The 24273-nt window shown below is 36.1% G+C and overlaps 1 protein-coding gene and 1 long non-coding RNA gene across 5 annotated transcripts in view; one reads left to right on the forward strand and one right to left on the reverse strand.

The window, feature by feature from the left end:
* LOC118714269 overlaps positions 1-463 on the reverse strand; it is a 57695-nt gene extending 57232 nt beyond the window's left edge. The window contains exon 1 of the long non-coding RNA XR_004986525.1: positions 327-463. This is a non-coding gene — a long non-coding RNA (uncharacterized LOC118714269). The remainder of the gene's footprint in view (positions 1-326) is intronic.
* A 26-nt stretch (positions 464-489) lies between these two features.
* SEM1 (SEM1 26S proteasome subunit) lies at positions 490-15460 on the forward strand. Of its 4 annotated transcripts, none has more exons than XR_006740970.1 (4): positions 491-683; positions 10857-10950; positions 13345-13441; positions 15262-15460. XR_006740970.1 is itself a non-coding variant. In XM_045578416.1 (4 exons), the coding sequence occupies exons 1-3, from the start codon at positions 608-610 to the stop codon at positions 13379-13381; spliced, it is 207 nt and encodes a 68-aa protein (XP_045434372.1). In that variant the 5' UTR covers positions 491-607; the 3' UTR covers positions 13382-13415; positions 15262-15460. The 4 variants fall into 4 exon arrangements, 3 of the variants coding, with proteins under 3 accessions (XP_045434371.1, XP_045434372.1, XP_036285249.1); XM_045578416.1 differs by having other exon boundaries at positions 13345-13415; XM_045578415.1 differs by lacking the exons at positions 13345-13441; positions 15262-15460 and adding an exon at positions 11961-12341 and having other exon boundaries at positions 490-683.
* The last annotated feature ends 8813 nt before the right edge of the window (positions 15461-24273 follow it).

Here is a 24273-nt window from a genome sequence, read left to right on the forward strand (position 1 = left end):
CACAGTGTAACTACAAGATGGAGGAAACGCTGAATGGGAAAACTTGGAGATTACAGTCAGGTGAACCAATCTGCATTTGGGCTGTCTAACACTATCTGAAAGAATGCCTTTGGCCATTTCCAAACCTGAATATTCTGGGATGTGCATGTATTTAGTACCGTGCCTAGCGAATTGGTTTAAGGAGGGAGCTAACCTATGCTAAGGGCCTGGCATTTTAAGCAGGCCGTTCATGAATCTTGGTGGTGGCCTCACCCCTCAGATTTGAATATTTTATTTTTTATTTTTTTTTTACACATTATGAGTCTTTTCTTGTCACGGAAACCTACCCTGACATCCAGTTTGTCATTTCAGAGACTCGCGTTAAGGCCGCAGAGGTACAACACAGACAAGAACACGAGCAGCCTTTCCAACTGAAGGGCTGCTAACCCCACAGGAGGCGCGCGGCGGACCTCCAGTATCCCAGCATTCCTCGCGCCGCCCCTGCCGCTCTGCTCCCACGTTTCTATGGTAGAGCGCGCTCGGAGGCGGCCGCGGCGGCCAGGGGTGAGGGCGTGTGGGTCCAACTTTCCCGCTGGCCTGAGAGGGTCGGGGGCGCGGAGGGGCCGCGATGTCCGAGAAGAAGCAGCCGGTAGACTTGGGCCTCCTGGAGGAGGACGACGAGTTCGAGGAGTTCCCTGCGGAAGGTGAGCGGCGGGGCCCCGGCCTCGTGGACGGTGACTCAGGCTTCGGGTTGGAGAATGCGGGGCCGCGAGGGCCGGGCCCAGCGGCGTCCGCGGGAAGTTTGGACCCGGCGGCCGGCGCTGGAGGCTCTGCGAGCGCGACCCTCCGCGCACCCGGCTTCGGGCGCTTCGGGCTCGCCGGGGAGGCTGAATGCCTTCTGCTTCCTCGTTGGGAGGAGCCGTGGTGAACCTACCCCCCCCCCCCCCTCCCCGACGCCGACTCCGGTGTCGGGGATGGTCGGTCCTTTTCCTCTTCTGCCGGCTACCTCGTTCTTGACTCCGTCTCTTTTCCCCTTTATGTCCTTTGGTTCGGCCGCCCTCCTTTGCCTTCACCCCTTCCAGAGTGGTCGTTTCTGCTCAGGCCAGTGCTGCTGACTTATGTAGGACATTACCGATGATGAAGTGTAATTGAATGTTCAGTGGGATGGGAGGGGTCAGGTGTTGGTACTTAAGCTACCACACGTGTTATTGTGTTACTCTTGTTCCTCACTCATTTTTGATTACTTAACTTTGAACTAATCTAAGTGTAAGGATTTTTTTTTTTTTAGGACCCTAAAATTCTATATTTTGATTAGTTTCATGGTTCCCTAGAGGAACGAATCCGTTGTCACAAATCTAGCCAGAAGGTACTGATATTTACAATTTTTCAGATAGACACTGAAGCTTGGAACAGTTTGAGAAACTTCCCAGGGTCACATAACTGGCAAGAATTGATGGGCAGCTGGCCCATTTGACCCCAGAGTTCTTAAACTCCTTCGCTGTTTATTTAGTAGATTTGGTTAGATTTGGTTCTGTTTGTTTGTTAGATCGTTGTGGTTACTTAGATTTCCCCCCCCAAAATTATTTACTTTATTGGCTGTTATAGTTAGGATAGATATTTGTCTCATAAGAAAAGGGAGGTTACTATTGGGTAGTCTTTCTGAAGGTGTTAGAAAGAATTGTGGTTAATGGTGTACACATTTGTTACATTAAGCAATTTTTTGCATCACTAAAATTGTCCTAAGTTATATCCATCGTGATTCTATTAAATCATAAAACCACACAGCTGGGACATTTGTTCTTTGTGTATATACAGTACTCTCAGTTGTTTTTTTAATGGAAGAAGGAAGACATTAGTGTGCAGACTACACAAATTCATAAACTAGCCCAGGCACGTTTCTTTTCAATTCTGGGGTTCATTATACATTGTGGAGATTGTTTGCCTTCTGTTTTGTTAGTAGCTTTATCGTCAGACATGTTTTCTTTACCTCACTTTCAAGTTGGTTCATAGTCCTCCAGCTTTGAACTAACTATGCAGTAGAAAACTGACTTATTTAGAGCAGGATCCATTTCTTATTTAAATTTAATATTTCAAAACAGCATTTATTCATTGTTTATCATATACAAGGTGCAATATTAGGCACTTTATTTAAATTAGTCTAATTATCACCACAATCCCGAAGCTTAAAAGATTTGAAAAGCTTGCCATTAAGTTAGTCCCAACCAAGCTATATTTATCAAAGTGCCTAGTACTTTTTAGATGGTCAATAAATGCTTGTTGAATGAGTGAATCTGTATTTAAAATAAGTAGCTGAAAATTGACTGCTTAAAAAGGATCTCGAGATAATTATGTACCTGATGATACATATACATTATTTTTCTCAGCAACTTTCATCTTACCAGCTTTTGCAGAATATGTGGTTTGTTTCTGTTTTATGTTTATGTTGTGAGCAGCAATTTGTTTAAAATGTTTGTAGTTACACAGTAAAAAAATCTCATTAAAGGTAAAAGGAAAAGCAAAGAATATTTTTTTGTGAAGAAAAAGGCCTTCACAATAGACTCGTTTATTAGTATTAAGTAATTCACCATTTATTGTTCAACTTACAAAATATTTGTGGTCTTCAGGTTTGAATGTGTAGAACCTACTTTCATTCAGGAAACTTTCCATTTAGAATGACAAAAACATTTGAAATTACTTTGTTTTGTTCAGGTTTCTGGCTGTTTCTTTGGTTTATAATTCAGTTTTTCTTACATGTTAATTTGAGTTAGTAAGATTTTTCTGGATACAAAATTGGCTTAGGTGAAATCAAATATTTACTAATAAAAACTTCAATAAGTAGCAAAACTGAGTATCTGTCCGAAGTTATATATACATATGCATATAATTTTGTGTGTGTTTATATTTTTTAAATGCACACAGAGAACTATATTTAACATTTCTTCTACTTGTTTTACATTAATGTGTAAACACGTGCCTAAGACATGTAATGCTACTCCTCCATAGGAATGCTACCTCTCCAAGCTCTGCTTGGGCTCTGACACCTCATCAGGACCAGGTACATTTTGAAATTTGATGTATATTTTCAAATTGCCTTTGAGAATGATTATAGTAATTAACAGTCCCATCTACAGTTCACCTTTTTCCTCATTAGGTTGCCTATTTATAACAATAAAAGCATAATATGCTAATTAGACCAGAGAGCTGAATGACTTTCCTGACATCCTTCTGGACAAAGCTTTGGCTGCAAAGGCTGAAACCTTGCACAAATTTTCTGCATCAAGCCTCTAGTATTCCATATTAAACATTTTAGGCATTGTAGACCTGATGGATGAAAAATAGTGCATCATTTTGATTTGGATTGATTTCTTTGTATGAGAGTGACCATTATGTTTTTCATTGAACTGTACCTTCTTAATTGCCAGTTTCTTTATAACTAGAGGCCCATTCATGCACTGGTGGGGTCCCTCTGCCAGGCCTGCAGAGATCGGGCCAAAACCGGCTCTCTGACATCCCCCAAGAGGTCCCAGATTGCAAGAGGGTGGTTCTCAGGTGATGCACCCCAGAATTGGGCTCCCTCCTCTCTGATTCCAGGTGCGTTACCCAAGAACTGCTGCTGCCAAGTGACCACAGTTCAGCAGCTGCTGCATTAAGCATTTGCCCACTGGTGGTCAGTGTACGACATAGCTACTGGCTCGTCATCCGGTCAGCTGTTTGCATGCATATATATTTGAGTAATAATTAGAATCATATAAGGATTGCATGGTTGTGTTAGTCTGCTCAAGCTGCCGTAACAAAATTCCATATTCTGAGTGGCTTAAACAACAGCAATGTATTTTGTCACTTTTCTAGAACCTGCAAAGTCTAAGATCAAGATTTTAGCTGATTCATTTCCTCTTTCTGGCTTTCAGATTGTTGTCTTCTCACTATGCCCTTTCACGGTGAAGACAGCAAGCTTTCTGGTAAATTTTTTTTTATAATGGCATTAATAGTTTCATCATGAGGACTCCACTCATGACTTCATAGGATCCTGATTACCTTCAAAAGGCCTCATCTTCAAGTACTATCAAATTAGGGATTGGGGCTTCAACATAGGAATCTTGGGGCTTGGGGGACACAGACATTCAGTCCATAACAATAATATGCATGCATAAAGTTTGGCATAAAGTTGGTGTTTAGTGAATGCTAGAGCCCTTTCTCTTCTCTCCCCAATCTGTTTAGGGCTTTGGATTTTGGATGATGTTTGATATTTAATTTATTTAGAATTTGAACTATTTTTGACAAATATTTTATTTGTAATTTTAGGTATATACGCAATTAAGTTTGAATTTATGGGTTATTTGATAATTAATTTATTTTCTAGTATTAAAATTTTAAAGTTAAAAATATTGTTAATTTTTTCCAAAAGTACTTTTTAAAATAGTGTGATTATTTACATAAAATATTATAATACATAGAACAGTAGCATACATTGTTTAAGGATGTATACAGATGGACAGAGGTATATAAAAATACAGGAGAATGAAAATCTCCCAAATCAAGATATTGGTGTTTGAGAGGGGATAGTGAGAGGTGTGACCAGGATATATTATGCAGTAAAAACTGCTTAGAAAAATTATTTAATTAGCTCTTTCACTGATTCTGTGGAATGAACAAGCAATAAGCAATCCTGATTTATACGACTCATTGAAAGATGTGGACTGTGAAGCCATTTGGGGGGAAATGAAAGTCTTAAAAGTTATATTTTTCTTCTGAGTTACTAAAAATTCATCAAATAAATTACCTCCCCAGTTTTGTGTTTTGTTATATGTGTAATGCTTGGTAAAAATTGTGTTGTCTTTGTCCTGGGACTTGTTTCTTTTATCTCTTATCACCTTTCAAGTTCCCTGGCAATGATTAGCATATAATAAATTACTAAATCATTGGATAAAAATATATTTGTTGAGTGCTTCCTGTAAATCTGGCACTGAGTAGTGCAGTGAGAGAATGCTACTAACTGACAATTTTTCAATATTAAGTGCTTTAGATACACAGCAGTCTTATGGTTTTATATTTGCGGCTCAGGGAAAAACCAAGGTTACAGTTAACTAGAGGCTGCACTTAGCAAATTTGATTCCTTAGGTAGATATTTGTCTTTGGACTTAATGATATAAATGTCAGTGGAGATGATGGATCAATAGTTTTCATACCAAGCTTGAGCCTTTCAGTATTTTGCAGTTGCTTATCTGGAATGTGGGCCTCCAAATCCTTTTCTCCATACCTTACCCTACCTTCAGTTAAACCATAGTAGCTTTGCATTTGACTGTCTTTATCTGTTATGCTTCTGGTTAGGAGGTTCTTTGGTTTCCTTTCAATTGCTGCTGCTGGGGAAGTGGGAGGGTGATTAATCAATTGATAAAGTGCAACAGCAGTTGAAAAAAAGGGGGAAATATTTCTAAATGTGTACTTCCTGAGATAGCAGCATTTGAACAGTTTTCAAAATACATAAATGTAGGAAAGGGGTTTCCAAAAGAAGGGCAAAGTAGATGCTTGGAGGTGGAAAAAATCAGTGTGTAAATTGTGGCTATGAAATAGTGGTTGCAAAGCAGATAGTTTGGGGCCTGACATGGAAGGCTTTAGCCAAATGACCAGTTTGGACTTTATCCTTAGATAGGTGGGACATGGGTTTTTTTGTTTGATATGTGTGTGTTTTCCTTCAGATAAGCAGTTTGGGGGAAATTAACCCAGAAAAATCAATTTGAAAAGATGGAAAGAGATAGAGTCAAGGAAGCTAATAGCTTAGGTGAAGAGTAAGGGCCTGAAATAGATTATTATTAGAAAAGAAGTGAGGAGAGTGATGGAAGAACAACAAGGGAGCTTTGGCAACTATTTTGATAATGGAGTGTTGGTAGTAAGAAGAAATCAAGTTTGTGATTTTGCACTTGGCATGTCTAATGTATGACAGATGGTGGAGTTCACATTGGATACCCTTGTTTCAGTAGTATGGAGGATTAGAATGAGGAAAACGATGAGTATAGGATATGAGGGTTTGGGAAAGATGAGTGAGAGTAATGGCTTTGGAGAATGTTTTAAAAAAAGGGAATTAAAAATCATTGATTAACAAAGGTAACTGAAGTCAACATAACTTTGTAGTGGAATCATTCTGCCAGATACATATTTTAAAAACAATATTTATGAAAAGAATTGTTTGAATTTCCTTTTGTTAAAATATAAGAACAATTATAAATGTTTATGTAAGTTATTTTGAGCTTCTTTTCAGACTCCTGGCAACAAATAACTAAAAGGTCACCAGTAGTCTGGTACCAACATCATTTATTACTTGCTTTAGGTTGCTGCTCTGAAGTTCCTCTTCGACATTTTTGGTTCTAGTTAGAGAAAATATAGTAGTGCAGTGGTGCTATGCTAGCTATTGTTTACTTAGCCACTGAATATAGACATTAGATCTCTAGGGTATAAATATTTTTGTATCACAATAACCTACAAAAGTTACATTTAAGGAAAAAGTTTTATTTTACTTGAAGAATCTTTTTTGGAGATTAGTTTGTTTATATTCAGAGTAGCTTTGCTATTAAAGAATGAATGATAATTTGATGCTCCTGAAAACTGGTATAGATTATAACATTTGCAACCCCATTTGGTATAAATTGAATTTCCTCTTTACTTTTCTCCAAAATGGTATCCTTCATACTTTTAAGGTATTTTGTATGTTGGAGGGTAGGGAGAATAAGTAATCTTAAGAACAGAGAGAGAAAAATCTTTTCCCTTTTTAATGTCAAGGTGATACTTAGATAAAGTATATGGGATCTTTGATAGCTTAGATTTTTGAAATTTAAAGCTAGTCACAGATATAATTCTCACTGACAAATGTGAACAAAGCCATATTTGGAGATAAAGTCCTAAATAATTTAGAGTTGTTAGAAACTTATGTTTTTAGGCATATGTTATTGGTTATTTCTAACTCTGACTTTTTAAAATATGATAATTTTTTTTACCAGTACACATCTGGAGTCCTGCACACTGAAGTCAATACAGATGTCGTTATTTAAACGATTAATCACAATCCTGGCAATGCATTTAATGTTGAAGACAACATGTATACTTTATAACTCATCCACATGTTGAAGGAAGGCATTAGCTATGAACCTGGTATCCTTGTTTGATTTTATTGTTTTGACCTTTTAAAAAAGGTATTTCTGGGTTTAAGGCTTTAAAATGAAGTGATTAAATAAAATTGCATGATTATCAGTGTTATGCTGTAATTGAAAATTAAAACACAATTCAGTCAGAGATATATTGCAAGAGATGTCAGCCAAATCCTAGAGATTACAATAGTCACAGCTTGTTTATGTTACGTGTTCACTTAGTAGAGTTTACATATAACTTACATATTTTTTAACATATATGTATATGGAGAATTTGTAAGTGTTGAAAATAACATTTAGCGTTCTTATACCCTGTCACTTAAACTTTTTACTTAACATTCCTAGTTAATAAAGAAAACCTTAAAAGTTTCTACCTTAAATAGATTATAGATTCTGGTTTGTCACTGTGAACACTAAGTTTCTTAATGGTACTCTTGTTAAATAATTTAAAATACTTAAGTGGTAGTTCAAACAGTTAATTATTGTCCTGAATTCTTCATCTATGGTGGTTGGAAGGATAACATGGCATGAGGCTTCTGTGCATCTTACTCCTAGGATAAGACATTAAGGTTAAAAGTATATTCAAACTTATGTGATGATTAATGAATTAAACTAGCTTTTCCATTTTTTGTATCCTTGTATACTCAAGAGTGTCATAATTATGAAATACTGTATAATAATACAAAAAAAAATAGAACTAGTGTCAGGTTTTTTTGTTGTTGTTTTTGTTTTTGTTTTTTTATCCATTTGTCCTCTACCTAGAATTTTCCCCCTCTTTCATAAGGCATTTTCTTTTTTGGGAGGACTTTATTTCTATCTTCTTTCTTTTCCTTTCTTGCCATTAAAGTAGCATTAGATGGTTGTTAAAGGAGGAAAGAGATACTTTATCCTTATGCATTAAATGACCATCAGAATTCAGCTAAATAAATTAAAAATTATGCTTCTCTTGAAATTAAAGAAAAAAAACACAACTGTTCAAAGTAGTATCTCTGTATTATGTTAAGAATTTTTACTTTTTTTAACCTTTTTAGAATTAAGGATTGGGGCTTCTACAAAAAAGTTATGAAATACATATGTTTCTGCCACTCTGAAGCAGTTGGGTACAACTTAAGTTTTTTTTTTGTTTTGTTTTTTGTTTTTTTAGTCTCTCAAAGTTAAAAGAAATAAAGCTAACTTGAAGACATGTGAATTTGTCAACTAATAACAATGTTGAAATCAATGTTTTGAATCAAGTCATAATTAGATTAAAAATTCCTGCAGGACCTGTGTCTTTATTGTTTTAGAAAGGGTAGCAGAGATATATGGAAAAAAAATATTCTTTTTTTTTTTTTTTTTTTCTAAATATATTTTATTGATTTTGTACAGAGAGGAAGGGAGAGAGATAGAGAGTTAGAAACATCGATGAGAGAGAGTCATCGATCAGCTGCCTCTTGCACACCCCCTACTGGGGATATGCCCGCAACCAAGGTACATGCCCTTGACCGGAATCGAACCCGGGACCCTTCAGTCCCCAAGCCGACGCTCTATCCATTGAGCCAAACCGGTCCCGGTAGGAAAAAAAATATTCTTATTATTTTATATTTCTAGCTTGAATCTTTTGACACATTACCATTTCATCATTGAATGATCATATTTCTCAGAAGCAGTCTTAAGTATAATTGAGAATTTTACATAATTCATTTATAATACATAATATTGTTGATATCTTCTATCTTGAATTATGTACTTCTGGCTTTACTGAAGCCATCACTAACTTCTGTTTTCTTCATTTTGACAACTCACGAAGGGAACTTAAGAATAGTTTCTAAATGGAACTATAGCATTTTATTAAATTTCTACTATGTGCCCAACACCCAAATGTAGGCATTAGAATTACAAATTTAATAAAATGCCATTCCTACCGGAAGGTGTTGAACACTATCCACAGGAATGGTGGAGGTTGTTTCAGGCATCTGTGGTGGGTAGGTATATATTGTATAAGATTGGAGAGGAGGGAATAGAAAGAGGGCCATGGTAATAGTCCATGAAGGGAAAAATTACCCTTCAATTAACATAGTGGCAGTAAGAATAGGGAGGGGGAGACTAAACTCTGGAGATAGTTGAGAGTTGGAAAGGATGATGACTATGATAGTTGAAGGAGAAAGAGTAGCTAAGATGCCTCTCATGATACTGCTTTGGGGGACCAGGTAAATTGGAGGTACTTCTTAATTCATAACAAAGACATATCACATTTAAAAATTTTTACTGATACATAATGTAACAAAATATTTACAGTATGTGTAATTTCTGAATAGTTTGAATCTAAATATAAGCATTATAAGAAAAGCCTAACTCCTCATATGTTTTGTTATTTAATTATTTTTCTTTTTAGGTTTAAATATTCTTAGCCATGTTTCTGATAGGTATCTACTAAGATGAAGCTAATGGCTAGGACCTATTTAAGAGAGAATGTAATTCATAATTACTGATTTTGAAGGGAAGGGGTTCAAACAAAAATTTACAAGATCTGATACAGAGTTCTGTGTGTGTCACAACTATTTGTTGTACATATGCTAGGTACTGTTTGAGTTTAAGATCAAAAATAAAATACAGTTGTTGAGCTCAGACTCATAATATGATTGTTTAGTATGTAAGTGCTGTGATAGAGATATACACAAAAGAAGGGATCTAATCTCTAAAGGTAAGGAGAAGGAGAAGGAAACATGGAAGGCTTCTGGAGGTAATTTCCAAACCGATTTTTAAAAAACTATTTTTCTGACATTTTAATTTTAAAACTTTCAACCCTGAAAAAAAGTTTAAAATAGGGGGCGAGTGGGGCATAGTGGTGGTGAATTGAGTGAAAGTGTCAGAAAGTATAGACTTCCAGTTATAAAATAAGTCATGAGAATATCATATATAGCAATGATGACTCTAGTCAATAAGCTGTACTGCATATTTGAAAGGTGCTAAGAGAGCAGATCTTAAGTCTTCATTACAAGAAAAAAAGTAACTGTATAGTGATGATTTTAACTAGTCTTGTGATCGTTTTGCAGTATACATAAATATCAAATCATTGTGTTGTACATCTAAAACTAATATAACATTATATGTTAATTATACCTCATTTTTAAAAAGAGGTATAATGTTTACTTTATTTCTATCATGTTTAGCATATATGATATATAAAATATATATTGAGAACCATTTGTAAGTAAATTGTCAACAAAATAACACTTAACTCTTAAATATTTCAGTGTGCATGTCTTAAGAAATACATTCTCTAAAATAATTTACAATCAAATTTAAGAAAATATTTAGTCTACTTTTTATTATCTGTGTTTGAGTTACCTTTTTCATGTTTAGCAGTTTTGAATTTCAGGCTGATACCTTTCTGTTACTCAGCTTACCTTAGCATTGTTAGTGCTATGTTTTGAAAGATTGTGAAATAGACTTTATACAAGTTATCCCAAGGAGAAATCAGGAAAAGTAAATATCCTCCCGAAATTAAAATAAATCTTCATGGCAAATATAATTTGTGTATTAACTTCTGTTTTAGATTATCTGCAAATTCAAAAATTGAGAGAACATGTGACAACATAAGTTGAGATTTAAAGAGGAAGACTACCATTTCTTATTTTAGTATATATGTTATTAGATGTTTTGAATCGTTAGAGTTTTGGGGGCAAAGTTTCCGAAGTTCTTGTATTTATGGAAATAATATATGAGAGCTATTTAGACAGCATCTGTTTCTGTTTTCAGACTGGACTGGTTTAGATGAAGATGAAGATGCACATGTCTGGGAGGATAATTGGGATGATGACAATGTAGAGGATGACTTCTCCAATCAGTTAAGGTAAACTTTAAGCCAGATTTTTATATAACAGTATGAATTGTAAGCATAGAATGTGTCATCTACTTATGATAATTGAGTTCTTAAAGGATAATTAATCTTTGAAATATGTTTTTGGATTCTGAAAAGTAAGACATAGTGCCTTAATTTTTTGTGTTTCTAAATATGTGTACTTTGTGTAAGTGCCTAGAACTTTTGTTCTTTCTAGGCTCTTGGCAAAAGTGATTAAATAGAAGCATATTTGCAATTTTTTATCCTTGTGGGTTTAATTCTGTTGAAGTTAATTTTCTGCCAATATTGAATAACTCGGTAGAAATTAGAATCGTAGTATCCCAATGTGTAAATGTCCCATAGTTGTTTTATCCTCTCATCTGTTGATGGGTACTTTGGCTGTTTCCAGATCTTGGTTGTTGTAAATAATGCTGCAAGGAGTATAGAGGTGAATTTATTCTTTTGAATTAGAGTTTTGGGTTTCTTTGGATATATTCCCTGATGTGGGATCACTGGGTCAAAAGGTTCCATTTTTAATTTTGTGAGGAAACTCCACTCTGTTTTTCACAGTGGCTGCACTAGTCTACATTCCCACCAACACATGCCTGAGTGTTCCCTTTTCTCCACATCCTGGCTAGTAATTGTTGTTTGTTGATTTATTGATGATAGCCATTTTGATAGGCATGAGGTGATATCTCATTGTGGTTTTAATTTGCATTTCTGTGATGATTAGTGACCTGGAGAACATCTTTAAGTCAGATTTCTCCCATGTCTCTTGTGTCTTTTATTAGTCAGAAAGTGGCACTTTTCTTTTAAAAATTAAATCAGGACATTATTGCATGCTATGAAATTATTGGAAACTTTTAGTAAATGTATTTCCTAATTAAATTTCTTGTCACTACTACATCTTGCCTTTTTACTGGTTGGAAATAGAGTATTATCCATATGTTCTTTGTGGCTTGTTGTTTTCATAATATACCTCCACGGTGCTCTTATGTTCTCTGTTGTGTTTCTGCCTTTAGGTTTGTGGATTTTATTGTGTATAAACCTTGGTATCTCCATTAGTGAATAATATATTTCTCTTTATTTTCCTGTTTGAGTCATGAGTATTGTTCCCCACAAGGTTATTCATATGTCATCAGCTCTGTCAAATAGAACATATTGTAGTGATGGAAGTCTTCTGTAACCCATTAATGTGATTATTGAGCACATGAAATGTAGCTAGCGCAGCTAATGAACTACATTTAATAAATTAATTTTACTAAATTGCCACGCGTGAATACTATATTGGACAGCATAGGCTCAGATGATATTTATATTTCTGCTTTAAGTCTCCAGCAAAGATACTCTTCCTAGTCTTTGTAAAATGCATTGATGCCTTAGTGTGGTATTGTAAACCATGGCAGAAAACATGCTTTCCTATCTCCTGATGTTACTCGGTCCTAATCCCATCTGTTTTGGAGAGGCAGTTTGTATTTTAGAGTCAGTCATATTCCCTGAGTGTTAACTCCAAATCTGTCTTCGCTATGGCCTAGCATAAACTCTCCATGTTTCTTTCTCTTTTAGTGTAATTACTGTTAGCAAGTAGAAGTAGAAAGAAAAAGTAACTAAAAGAGTCGCCAAGTAACTAAAAGTCCTGTTTTGGCTGTTTCTGATATATTTGTTTCTCTGTATATCAGAAGTAGGTAGGATTATCAGATTTTTCTGACCCTGCATCACATTTTGCATAAAAACTATGTTCTTGACTTACTAGTACTGTGTCAACTATAGCTACTGGCATATAACAGTAGTTTTTTTGGATAGTAAGAGATGTTCCCAAACCTACTGGTGGCTATTAGTTTTCTTCTGTTGTAAAAAGAATGATTTTTTTGTGTGTGTTTGTTTCAAATAGTATATATTCACTATGTGTGTCTCATTTCTTCTCTTTGCTGGATTTTTCCATTTAACAGGCTCTTTATATTGTTTTATGTTTTGTGATTAATGGCCTTGATTTCTTTTCCTTTTGATTTCTTATATATCCTAAATATTAGCAAAGAAATTTTCATGTTCTTTAAGAATTTAGCTAATAGGGAAGTATATCATTATTTTGTATTTGTAAACAATTTAGAAATGTTATTGGTTACTACTTTATGTCAGGAAGTCAGATGTGTGTTTTGCTTTGTTTTTATCATTGTTGTTAAAATAAGAGAAAGTAAATAATGTACACTAATTGTGTATAAGGCATCAGAAAACTATTATTTAATAAACTTTTAAAATTATTATAATTTATTTTTAAATAGGAAACATGAAGGATAGGCATAATTTTAAACTTCCTGGGTAGGAGGGCAAAAGAAGCATTTTAATTAAATTTAGCGAAGGAAGAGATAGAATCAGAAACTTGTGCTGATCTTTATACCCTTGCTCTAGCATTTTACCACTAGGCCATACTGTCCTCCACACCTGAGCAGAAGAAAGATGATTCATATGAATAATCTCTGGCCTTAATATTAGTCATGGACTTTAGGTTAGTATTTATATTATAAGTAACTAAAAGTTTTAAGAAATTGAAGGAGTTTGAGGAAATGAATAATAAATATTATACATCATTCCCGCCACATGCTTTTTTTTTTTTTTTTAATATATTTTATTGATTTTTTTACAGAGAGGAAGGGAGAGGGATAGAGAGTCAGAAACATCCATGAGAGAGGAACATCGAACAGCTGCCTCTTGCACACCCCCTACTGGGGACGTGCCCGCAACCAATGTACATGCCCCCGGCCGGAATTGAACCCGGGATCCTTCAATACGAAGGCTGACGCTCTATCCACTGAGCCAATCCATGCTTTTTTCATTGTTTTTACACTGGATAGTATGATAGTAGCTAAGCTAAATTACACTTGAGGACAAATGTCTTTGTCTTATTGGATGTAATGATGTAGGGCACATTAATAATACTTTACATTTGTATTATGTTTTATCATGGATTGGCCCTCAAATAATTTTGTGATCAACTGTTATAAAATCAGAATTATGGCAGGTAAGTTGCTAGTGATATTTGGAATGGTAGTTTAGCCGAAATTTGTTATAGAACTAAACTTTATTGTGCAAATGCTCTATGTAAGGCTGATCAACTTTTGCAGTTGACATTTTCAGAAACTTCAGGTTGAATAAATTATTTAAAATTATAAAAAATGTCTTTTTAAACTGTGTATTCCAATATAACTTTTGAGATTTTTTTCATTCACATTAAAAATTAGGAAAGTAAAGTCTCATTTAATAGTTTATAACTTACCCTAAAATATAAAAAGCCAGGGGCCATCACGACCAAAACAGCCAGATGAATGACTGAACAGCAGGTTGAATGGGATAACCAGGCAAGGGGGCCAGTTGGGGGTGACCAAGCCAGCGGGGAGCGGGGCAGTTTGGGGCAACCAGGCTGGCAGGGGGGGGCAATTAGGAGCGACCAAGCTGACAGGGGGGCAGTTGGTGGCTACCAGGCTGATCGGGGGAATTGGGGCGACCAGGCCAGGAGGGTTAGGGGGTAGGGAGGCAATTAGGGGTGACCAGGTTGGCAGAGGGGGGCAGTTGGGGGTGACCAGGCTGGCAGGGGGTGCAGTTGGGAGTGACCAAGCCGGCAGGGGTGGGGCAGTTAGGGGCAACCAGGCTGGCAGAGTGGGGGGGGGGGGGGCATTAGAGGCCCTGTGCATGAATTTGTGCATGGGTGGGGTCTGGCCAGCCTGGCCAGGGGAAGGAGACATGTGCCGTTGGCCGGCCTGCCTGCTGGTCGAACTCCTGGTAATTTGCATATTAGCCTTTTATTATATAGGATATACACTGAGTGTACAGATTATTATGTGTTCAGAGATCATGATAATCTGGCCATTCAGTGTATGTAAATATGGAAAGCAATCTGCTCATCTTTTATGTGTAAGTAACAGTAATACCTATTGTGATGATTATGAAATCCCTAAAGATTGATATCAATGTCTTGTGTTAACTATATGGTTGATGATTCTTAAATTTTATTTAAATATTTATTATTAACATTTTATGGTATTTGGAAGGTATTTGGAAGATAATTTTTATATTTCTTTTGTAGTTTATCAGAAAATTAAGGAATATGAAATACTGAGAAATTAAAATTTTATTAGCATTGTGTTGATTCATATCCAATTTCTTATATAGATTTATTTCTAGGGACTAAAATAATTTGATAGTATTTTTAATTGGTGCCTAGATTTAGTTCATTTTTAATTTATTGCATTATTTCTAAAAAATACACCTGTTTCTTCATTCTATCATAAAGAATGTCTAGTGAAATTATATTTTTGTGTTTTATTTTAGAGCTGAACTAGAGAAACATGGTTATAAGATGGAGACCTCATAGTATCCAGAAGAAGTGTTGAAGCAACCTAAAGTTGAACTATTGACTAAATTCTAGGGCACAGAATCCAGGATAAATAAAATTAAAAAATGTTTATTTCAATACTTGCTTGGCTTTATTTTTGCTTTTGTAACACAAAAAGTAAATGTTTTGATCTAATTTTGGTGTGGTTTAGAAGTCTTGTTTTTGGCCTCTACTAATTAACTTTTTCATAGTATTCATGATTTTCCAGGACGTGGTTATATAGTGAGAATAAAATTTTCTATTATGATTTTTTGTTTTAATGTTAATTGAGGCTCTGAGAGGTTAAAATGAAATGAGGCTAGAATCTATATCCCCAATTCAGTAGTTAAACCATATCAATTAAACATTAGTCATAAGGTATTCTTCTAAGTTACTTTTAAACTTAATCTCATCTGTATTTTTAAAGCTTAGACATTTATTCACATTTTTAAGATGATTCTTCAAAACCTGTGTTTTAAGATATTAATCATTTTAAATTGTTTAATATACTTTTCTGAGTGGGAGATTTGATTTGGTTGGTAAATGATTCTGATAAGACTTAGAATGGGACTGTTAACACTTTTATTAGGAGTATTTTCAGACATGAATGTGTTACTCTTTAGAAGTAGAATCACTGGTGCAGTTGAATAATTTAAAATGTAAAATTTGCCAAGACTGGTTTTGCTCAATGGATAGAGCGTTGGCTTGGGGACTGAAAGGTCCCGGGTTCGATTGTGGTCAAAGGCATGTACCTTGGTTGCGGGCATATCCCCAGTGGGGGTGTGCAAGAGGCAGCTGATCGATGACTCTCATCGATGTTTCTAACTCTCTATCCCTCTCCCTTCCTCTCTGTACAAAATCAATAAAATATATATTTTTTTAAATAAAATAAAATAAAATGAAAAATTTATTTAACATGATGTAGTGTAAACACTAAAAGAAATTGGGCACTGGAAATATAATTTAAGTTATGCCTCGAAATGATTTTGAACATAAGTAAGTTTTTTCCTCCTAAGACAAGCATAAATCTGCCTTACCTACCTGACAAAACTAGTAGATGATCAGATGGAATAAAAGTAATAAATTTGGAAAGTGTAAAAATACTTTGTTTTTGTAACCACATAGTTACAAAATGTAGCATGTAAAGAAATATTTTGATGGGTATTTTCTCAATATTCTGGTCAGTGGTTATAAGGTCATCTTTAGACTCAATTAATTGGTTGATACCTTGAGAGTCTCAGACAAGTACCCAGGCGAATGGTCACTTTATATGACTTAAATTGATGAGGTACAATTTTGAAACCTTGTAGGAATTGAACAGGGACTTTAATGGGTTATCTCTACTTAAAGTAAGTATTTTGTCCTTAAAGAAATTTCAAATTTCAGTTTAGGGGGTTTTCTCTGTTAAGAAGTAAATACCTAAAAATTGGTATTTGGTATCAAGATGATGAAGCACATCAATGGTGGAAAGTGAGACTAGTCTAGCTTAAGAAAATTATGGGATTTTACAGTTAATAGATTTCTTTAACTTTGACCCTGTGAAGCAGACAGGAAAGACATGTCTATTATAAATATTCCATCAAATAGAAAACTGAATCTCAGAGAAAATAAATTAGAAAGTGAAAGCATCCAAGGTTGCATAGCTAACAGGTGTCAGATACAGATTTGAATCCAGGTTTTTTCCCCTTGTAATTTTCCATAATACCATTTGAAATTGTTTTAAATTCAAATTGTAGATGTAATAATGGTCAACATTTTTCATCAGGCCTTGGACTGGAATTGTTGCCATTGGATGCCATGTCTTTTCATCCTGTTCCCACTAAATATTTAATTTAGAGGACTGTGAAAATAAGCCAGCTCTCCTTTGAAAGATTGTGTGGTGTATTAATGCCTTTTTATGGCATATCATGATCTACCCTGTATTTTTTTTAAAGATACTCATATCCTTTCTGTCTCACACAAGTTGAAAGCAAACATCTTCCACCCTTTTGGCTGAAGAGTCAACAATTTTACTACTAAGAGTACCCCCACACATATGATGCTGGGGAATTGCACTCAAGTTTTCTAGCTATCTTAATAGCTCCTGCTGTATTCCACCATGAGCCAAGCCGGCATGGGTCAGTAGTTGAGTGTCAATTTATGAACCAGGAGGACAGGGTTCGACTCCCAGTCAGTGCATATGCCCAGATTGCAGCCTCAGTCCCCAGTGGGGGGTGTGCAGAAGGCAGCCCATCATTCATCATTGATGTTTCTCACTCTCCCTTCCTCTGAAGTTAATAAAATATATATTTTTTTAACTTTTGGCATGAATCTACACTCTGCTTTGGGTTCAATTCTTGCTTTATTCATAATTCTACTCTTAGTTGCTTTGTATTAAATAAAAACTTATATATCAATGTATATTACTTCATTTTCTATTCTCAGTCTTGGACTCTCCTTGAAACCTCATACTCCTATACCGAAAAACTCTTATCACCTGCACCCTGAATACTTACTCTGCTCATCCTCAAAAGGCTTTCCCTGGCCACTCAGTCTAAGGTATCCTCAGTCACTCCATACTTGTTGCTTTTCTAAAAAATGCTCTGAAATAATACCTGATTTTTTAAAAATTAATGTTGCATTGCAAATTATCAACTCCCTGCATATCAGAAACCAATTGCGAATGATGGCTAGAATATTGATTTGGTTTTGCTGTCTATATAGTTGCTGTGGGGACTCATGGATTGTCAAAAGGTTAATATAAGGATAAAATTCATTTTATAGGAGCTATAGTTTGAATTGTCAAGTGAAATCATTATTTTGTTATTTCAGTCTTCTCTCTTATTCCATAGCTGTCAAGGATTTAGTCAAGTTTACACTCCTACCTTCTTTGTTATCCTTTGGCTACAGTCTATTGTCCAGGTAGTAGTAGAACAATATCAGTGTTGGCTACAAGGTAGAATTAGAGTAAGGAGACTGATATTGCATATTTTTATTTTTGGTATTGATTTTGTCTTTTTTATTGGTCTCCTGTTCCAGATTGTGAATTCTTGGAAGATAAAATCCCTATTGTATTCATCATTATACCTCCTCCTCTTAGTCTGGTTCCCTTTCCAGACCTAGAGATAAGAATTTAAGTGTGAGTAGTTTATTATATGTGATAGGGGAGTGGGGAAGTGAGGCAAATAATACAGAGAAAATAGTAAAGAGTATATCAACCAAATAACCACTGGAGAGTTAGATCTTTATCTAGGAACTCTGGGCGGCCATATACAACATACCTCAGAATTACCTGAACCAAGGTGATGGAGGCTAGAATATCCAGTCCAGGGCTAGGACATTCAGCCCTAGTCCCCAGTAACTTGGTCTGGCCATGTGCATGCAGAGTAAGTTTTGGCTGCCAGAGAAAGCCTTCAAGCTGCTGGGAGCGGGGAGTGAGGCTGTCCTGTCTGGAAATGGTAAGTAATGAAGTGATAGTCAGGGCACCAACAGTGTCTGCACATCCCTACACTATACTTAGTATTTCTTAAATATGACAATGTGAATTTTGAAACCATTGATCAGGAGATCAGAAGGATTGGAATAATCAGCATAGATTAGGAAGTAGAGACATTTTAAAAATATATATATTTTATTGATTTTGTACAGAGAGGAAGGGAGAGAGATAGTCAGAAACATCGATGAGAGAGTCATCGATTAGCTGCCTCTTGTACACCCCCTACCGGGGATGTGCCCGCAACCAAGGTACATGCCCTTGACCGGAATCGAACCCGGGACCTTTCAGTCGCCAGGCCGATGCTCTATCCATTGAGCCAAACTGGCCTTGGCAGGAAGTAGAGACATTTTTAAACAATGAAAGATGATTTGATTTTCTTGGTTATAAGACACAAACAAATCCATCTATTATAATAAAGCCATGCCATGTAATTGTTGTACCTGGACACCTCAAACCTTATATTCTGCCAAGAGAGGTCAGCAGGGTAACCAGTGACTAAAATATACCTTTAATTGTTGCCTGCAGTGAAAATGTGTTACAGAAAAATCTTTTATAACTTTGCTTTGATCAGAACATGGCTTCATTGTAGTTCAGTAACTTCAATAAATTGACCACATAATCCTGTTTATATTTTCTAGACTAGTCCATTATTTAAACTAACATAATGACTGTTATCTACATGGGTGTTAGTAAATAAAGATCACTTTAATAAGGATGTTTGAATTTAGCAAACCTCATACTCTATGATTTATGGTTGGCATTTTATGGGTAGAAACCTGTGGTCCAAGATAAGGTGTATCTTAAATGATTTTTTTATATTTCCAAGAAAAGAAATGGACTAATTTTATGAGAAGAACAATTGCTTCTCTTTGCTAAGGCTAAGAAGTTTAACATGGTTAACCATAAAGTTGACAGTTTTTATGTCATTTAACTAGAGTCCCAGTGCACAGAATTCATGCACTCGGGGGGGGGGGGGCATCAGCCCTGCCTGCACCCTCTTACCAGCTGGGAACTCTCAGGGCCTAAGCCATCAGTCAGACATCCTTAGTACTGCACTCACCAGCCATGAGCCTGGCTCAGTGCTTCTGGCTGAGTGGCACTCTCCCTTTGGGAGTGCACTGACCACCAGGGACAGCTCCTGGGTTGAGTGCCCCCTGGTAGTCAGTGCCACGTCATAGTGACCGGTGGTTTCCCCTGTCTGGTCAATTTGCATATTATCCTTTTATTATACAGGATATATTTTCAATAATCTCACTTTTGGTGATTAAAGAAAAGGGCCTTTGCTAAATTACTTTGGCTTTGACGACATGTATTTTTCCTCTGAAATGGAATGTAAGAAAAAATTGTATAGGAAATATTTTCTAAAATTAGAATTACAATCAAAGTTTTAAATGGTATTGATTTATATATTGGAGAGTCTTCATATTTTACAAATTAGCTGTTAAATAAGTAGAAACGTTTTGGGAAGCTAAATTTTCAGTTTGATTCAATAGGCCTAGACTATATATTATTAGTTGTTATAGTATAGGGGATTAATTAGTGGCTGTTAGATTTTTTTCAAGTTAAAATTGTTAATGGACTAACAAATTAAGTCTTTTTAATGTCATTGAAAGAGAATATATACTTGCCTGTGAAAAATATTTTTTTCCTACTTGAATAAAATTGCTAATCTCATTTTACTATCACAAGGTACAGAAAAGTCTAGGGATATTCTATCAGGAATTAGATGAGCAATGTCAAATGGTGTTTCTCGGAGTCTGTGGGAGACAGTATAAGGATAGGGATCCATAAATCACTCTTGTTTCAGTCAGAGTTTTTTTTACTTTTAGACATTGGGATTCAATGTAAGATTTCATTTGAAAAGTTGATTCTGTTGCCTTTTAAAGTTTGATAACAGTAATCTAGATATTTTACAACATTGGCAATTCTCTTAAATGCTACCAGGTAAGTTAGGTTTTACTTTCTGTCCAGATTCAGGGTAGAGCCACCTCATACTGTGAAAATTACAAGCATTTTTTCTGAGTTAGCTGAGTCTCTATCATCTATGTATTTGTGACCATGATGTTAGACTGACAAAATCGGGCAGGTTCTTAAAGAGCACCTGCCTCTACCACTTCATTTCACAGGGGAAGAAAGAAACCCAAAGCAGTCGGGACCTGTGACCAAGGTCACATTGGGCAGCAGTAAGAAAAGATTCTATTCCACTACTCTTTACTGCATTTAATTTTCTCTTTTACAGGAATATTTGTTAAATGTTAGGACATATAAAAGACAAAAAAGAAAGGATGAGAACAAATAACAATGTAGAAAAGTTCACCCGTTAAAGAAAAAATTGAGCAGCTACTATACATCAGGCACCAGGTTATTTATTGAAACTAGCCTGCAACAAGCAGACTGTCAAATTGCAGCGGGGAGGGTAGGGGGAGATCTAGGGGAGATAATAGATCAACCGAAGGACTTATATACATGCATATAAGTACAACCAATGGACACAAAACTCTGGGGAGGGAGGACATGTATGGGAGGGGGTGGGCAATGGTATATGTACAAAGATAATTTAATTTAAAAAATAAAAAAATTAATAAAATAAAAACTAGCCTGTTAGCTTTCATTCCGAAAATATACATGTGCTCTATGTAGTGTTAATGTAAGTTGAGTAGATGGCTCCTGGCCTTTAGGGTTAAAGCTATTGCTGGACATTAGCTACATCTCGGCTATCCAGGATACATAGCTTCTGAAATTGAAAATAACACTCAGATTTCCTTATGGGTAATTAACACCAGCACCTCCCCATCTCCACCTCACATTCCTTTCTTTGCAGTCTTCATAGAGCCAAAATCAAGGTTCCCGGTCCAGCCCTACCTAAAGGAGTGACAAAATATGGCAAATTATACTTTTTCCTGGGACTTGAGAAGGACAAAGATGGGGAAACTGTCAGAATTCATTTAGTCCTGACCACTGAATAGTTCCTGCTTCAGAGATCCCACCTAAGCCTACCTTTTTAAGGCCTGACACTTCAGCTTTATCTTTGGTTCTTATAATTCTCAGCTTTTCCCACTAAATTCCCTTTTGCTTAAAAAGTGGTGTGGGTTTTTTTGTTTGTTTTTGTTTTCTGTTTTGTCAGAACTAGTAATCCCAATTGATATCTATGTCTATGAAAATTTTGCAAGTCTTCATTGAACATAACAGCACAAACTGCTAGAGAAGGCCAGGACCTATGAAAGGTTAGGCTCTTTGTCTCTGAGGTTTAAAACCTCAGTCCTTGTACCATGAAATGTTGACCCTAACCCCCAGTGAACCCTTTGGCTCGATGTTACATTAACAAACATTGGTATCAGGAGAGCTGATATGCAATAAAAATAATTCCCTTCACTCACTCATCTTTCTCTTCCCTGCTAGAGGTGACTGCCTAAGAAGCCGTGCTGGGCCTCTCGGGGGCGTGAAGCACTGTCACCCTTTTCCAATCTTCATTTTGATCTGCTCAAGTACCATTGCACTGGCCCTCAGCAGAGTGCTGTTGACCTTGTTCGCTGATTGCTTTTAGTGATTCCCTTTAGTGATTGATGGGACACATGGACAGTAATAAAAACAGCTGTTTCACTTTGTTGTAGCAGAAGTAAAGCCTGAGAACAAATCTAATTTTCTTTTATGGGGAGGGGAGGTAAGAACAAAAGATTCTGATCGGCCTCCTGAAGTAACATTAAAGGAGGACTGGGGGACTTAATATGGTAAAAGGAAACTTTGTAAAGGAAAGGAGGCATAACTGCTCAGACTCCTAATGGAAGGAGTGGCGATGCTCTAATTTTCTTTAACAATAAATGCCATTCACATGGTAGGAATGGCATATACACTGGCCCTCAGACCCTTCAAATAAATGTACAGTCTAAATTGGGAGAAAAAGACATGTGGAAATGTAAAACAATCATGGGAAAATCAGATTAGAATAGAGCTTTGGCTACCAGACAGACCTTACCCTTTTCATATGTCTATCAAATTCAGAAAATCTAGCTTGTAGGAAACTAAAGATACTTGGAAAGTTCTTAAGTTGTTTTTCTGCCAGTAATGATGAATATAAAGGGTTAAGTATTAAAAGCCATAGTATAGTACAGAATGTTAGATATTTGTAAATACCCTTTAAATTAAAATTCCAATCCTTTTAATACTTGTAGGCAAATTACAGCTACCTGGGTGGCAAAATGTTTCTTCTCCTTTCACATTTTCCCTGAAGGAATAAGTAGATGGTTCAATCTATAGGTAGAAAGGCAACAGAATAGCCCAATGCAATGTCATTGCAATATTTTAATCAATTTAGATGTCAGTAACTAGGCCTCTATTTAAACGGAAAGATGGTATGTTCCACCTATAAGTGGAAGTGCATAGTGAAATACTAAAAAGTAATGTGAATTCATTATTCCTCTTGGTTCTTTGTAACGTGCCCCACACAGAGTGCAGAAGCCGGTTTTCTCCAGAGAAAGAAAGAAAGGCCTAATTTTTATTTTCCTTTCTCTTACAGCTAGAAATTATGTGTTTTTTGTCTTTTCCCCTTCCTCCCTTTCTCCTTTCCTCCTTCTTTCCCTCCCTTTATTTTAGAATGGTCATACAATAAATAGCAAGGAAATGGCCCTTAAAATCAATGTGATTGCTAGGGGTGTGGTGAGGCACTGTGTCACATGCTCCTATAAGACCCAGAATCCTCCACAACCTTCTGTGAAGGACCACTGGTGTCTGTAGACAGGATTACCAGAATGGGAGAAAAGTGGAACCGATTCTGATTTTTGGTTCTTGCTTAAGACTTTCTGTTGATTTTCCTCATAGAAAATCATGCCCCTGAGTTGCTTCTGTGTACAAAACTGTTTTGTTATCAAGTTTTTGTATAAATTTCTGGCCCAGCAAGTAGTCTAGTGGAATTTGTCTTTCTCCTAATGCCATTCTCTATTTTATGAAACAGCAAACATCCTGCTACTTTGTACAGTATATGCTTCTCTTGGTGGATTAGTGTTCATTAATTTAAAAAAAACTAATACTGTTCTAAAACCTAGTGATGTTCTAAGTCCTAGTTTATTTTTATTGGTAAATATAACCTACATCTTATAGATTCCTTGTATAGTTACAGTCTAGTGGTGGAGGCAAGGAAAAAACAAGTGGACACGTGTAAATATGTAATTACAAATTATGAGGGAAGTAATTTTAAAGCCAAAGGGCACAATATAATAGAGAATAGCAAGGGTGGGACCTCTTAAGAAGGGGTTCTCTGAGGATCAGAACCTGCCACCTCCTATAGCTGTGTAGCAGTTGCACATGAAGAGTGACACCATTTTGCCGAAACTGGTTTGGCTCAGTGGATAGAGCGTCGGTCTGCAGACTGAAAGGTCCCAGGTTCGATTCTGGTCAAGGGCATGTACATTGGTTGCGGGCCCATCCCCAGTAGGGGTTGTGCAGGAGGCAGCTGGTCGATGTTTCTCTCATCATCGATGTTTCTAGCTCTCTATCCCTC

The sequence above is a fragment of the Pipistrellus kuhlii genome, unplaced genomic scaffold, assembly GCF_014108245.1.
Source record: "Pipistrellus kuhlii isolate mPipKuh1 unplaced genomic scaffold, mPipKuh1.p scaffold_m20_p_10, whole genome shotgun sequence".
NCBI lineage: Eukaryota > Metazoa > Chordata > Mammalia > Chiroptera > Vespertilionidae > Pipistrellus > Pipistrellus kuhlii.

Bases quoted from the DNA above. Each gene is read 5' to 3' on its own strand.
- SEM1 (XM_045578415.1), top strand. From the start codon at position 608: ATGTCCGAGAAGAAGCAGCCGGTAGACTTGGGCCTCCTGGAGGAGGAC. The intron at 684-10,856 runs GTGAGCGGCGGG...TTCTGTTTTCAG, and splicing joins CGAGGAGTTCCCTGCGGAAG to ACTGGACTGGTTTAGATGAA. The intron at 10,951-11,960 runs GTAAACTTTAAG...TTCTGCCTTTAG, and splicing joins GACTTCTCCAATCAGTTAAG to GTTTGTGGATTTTATTGTGT.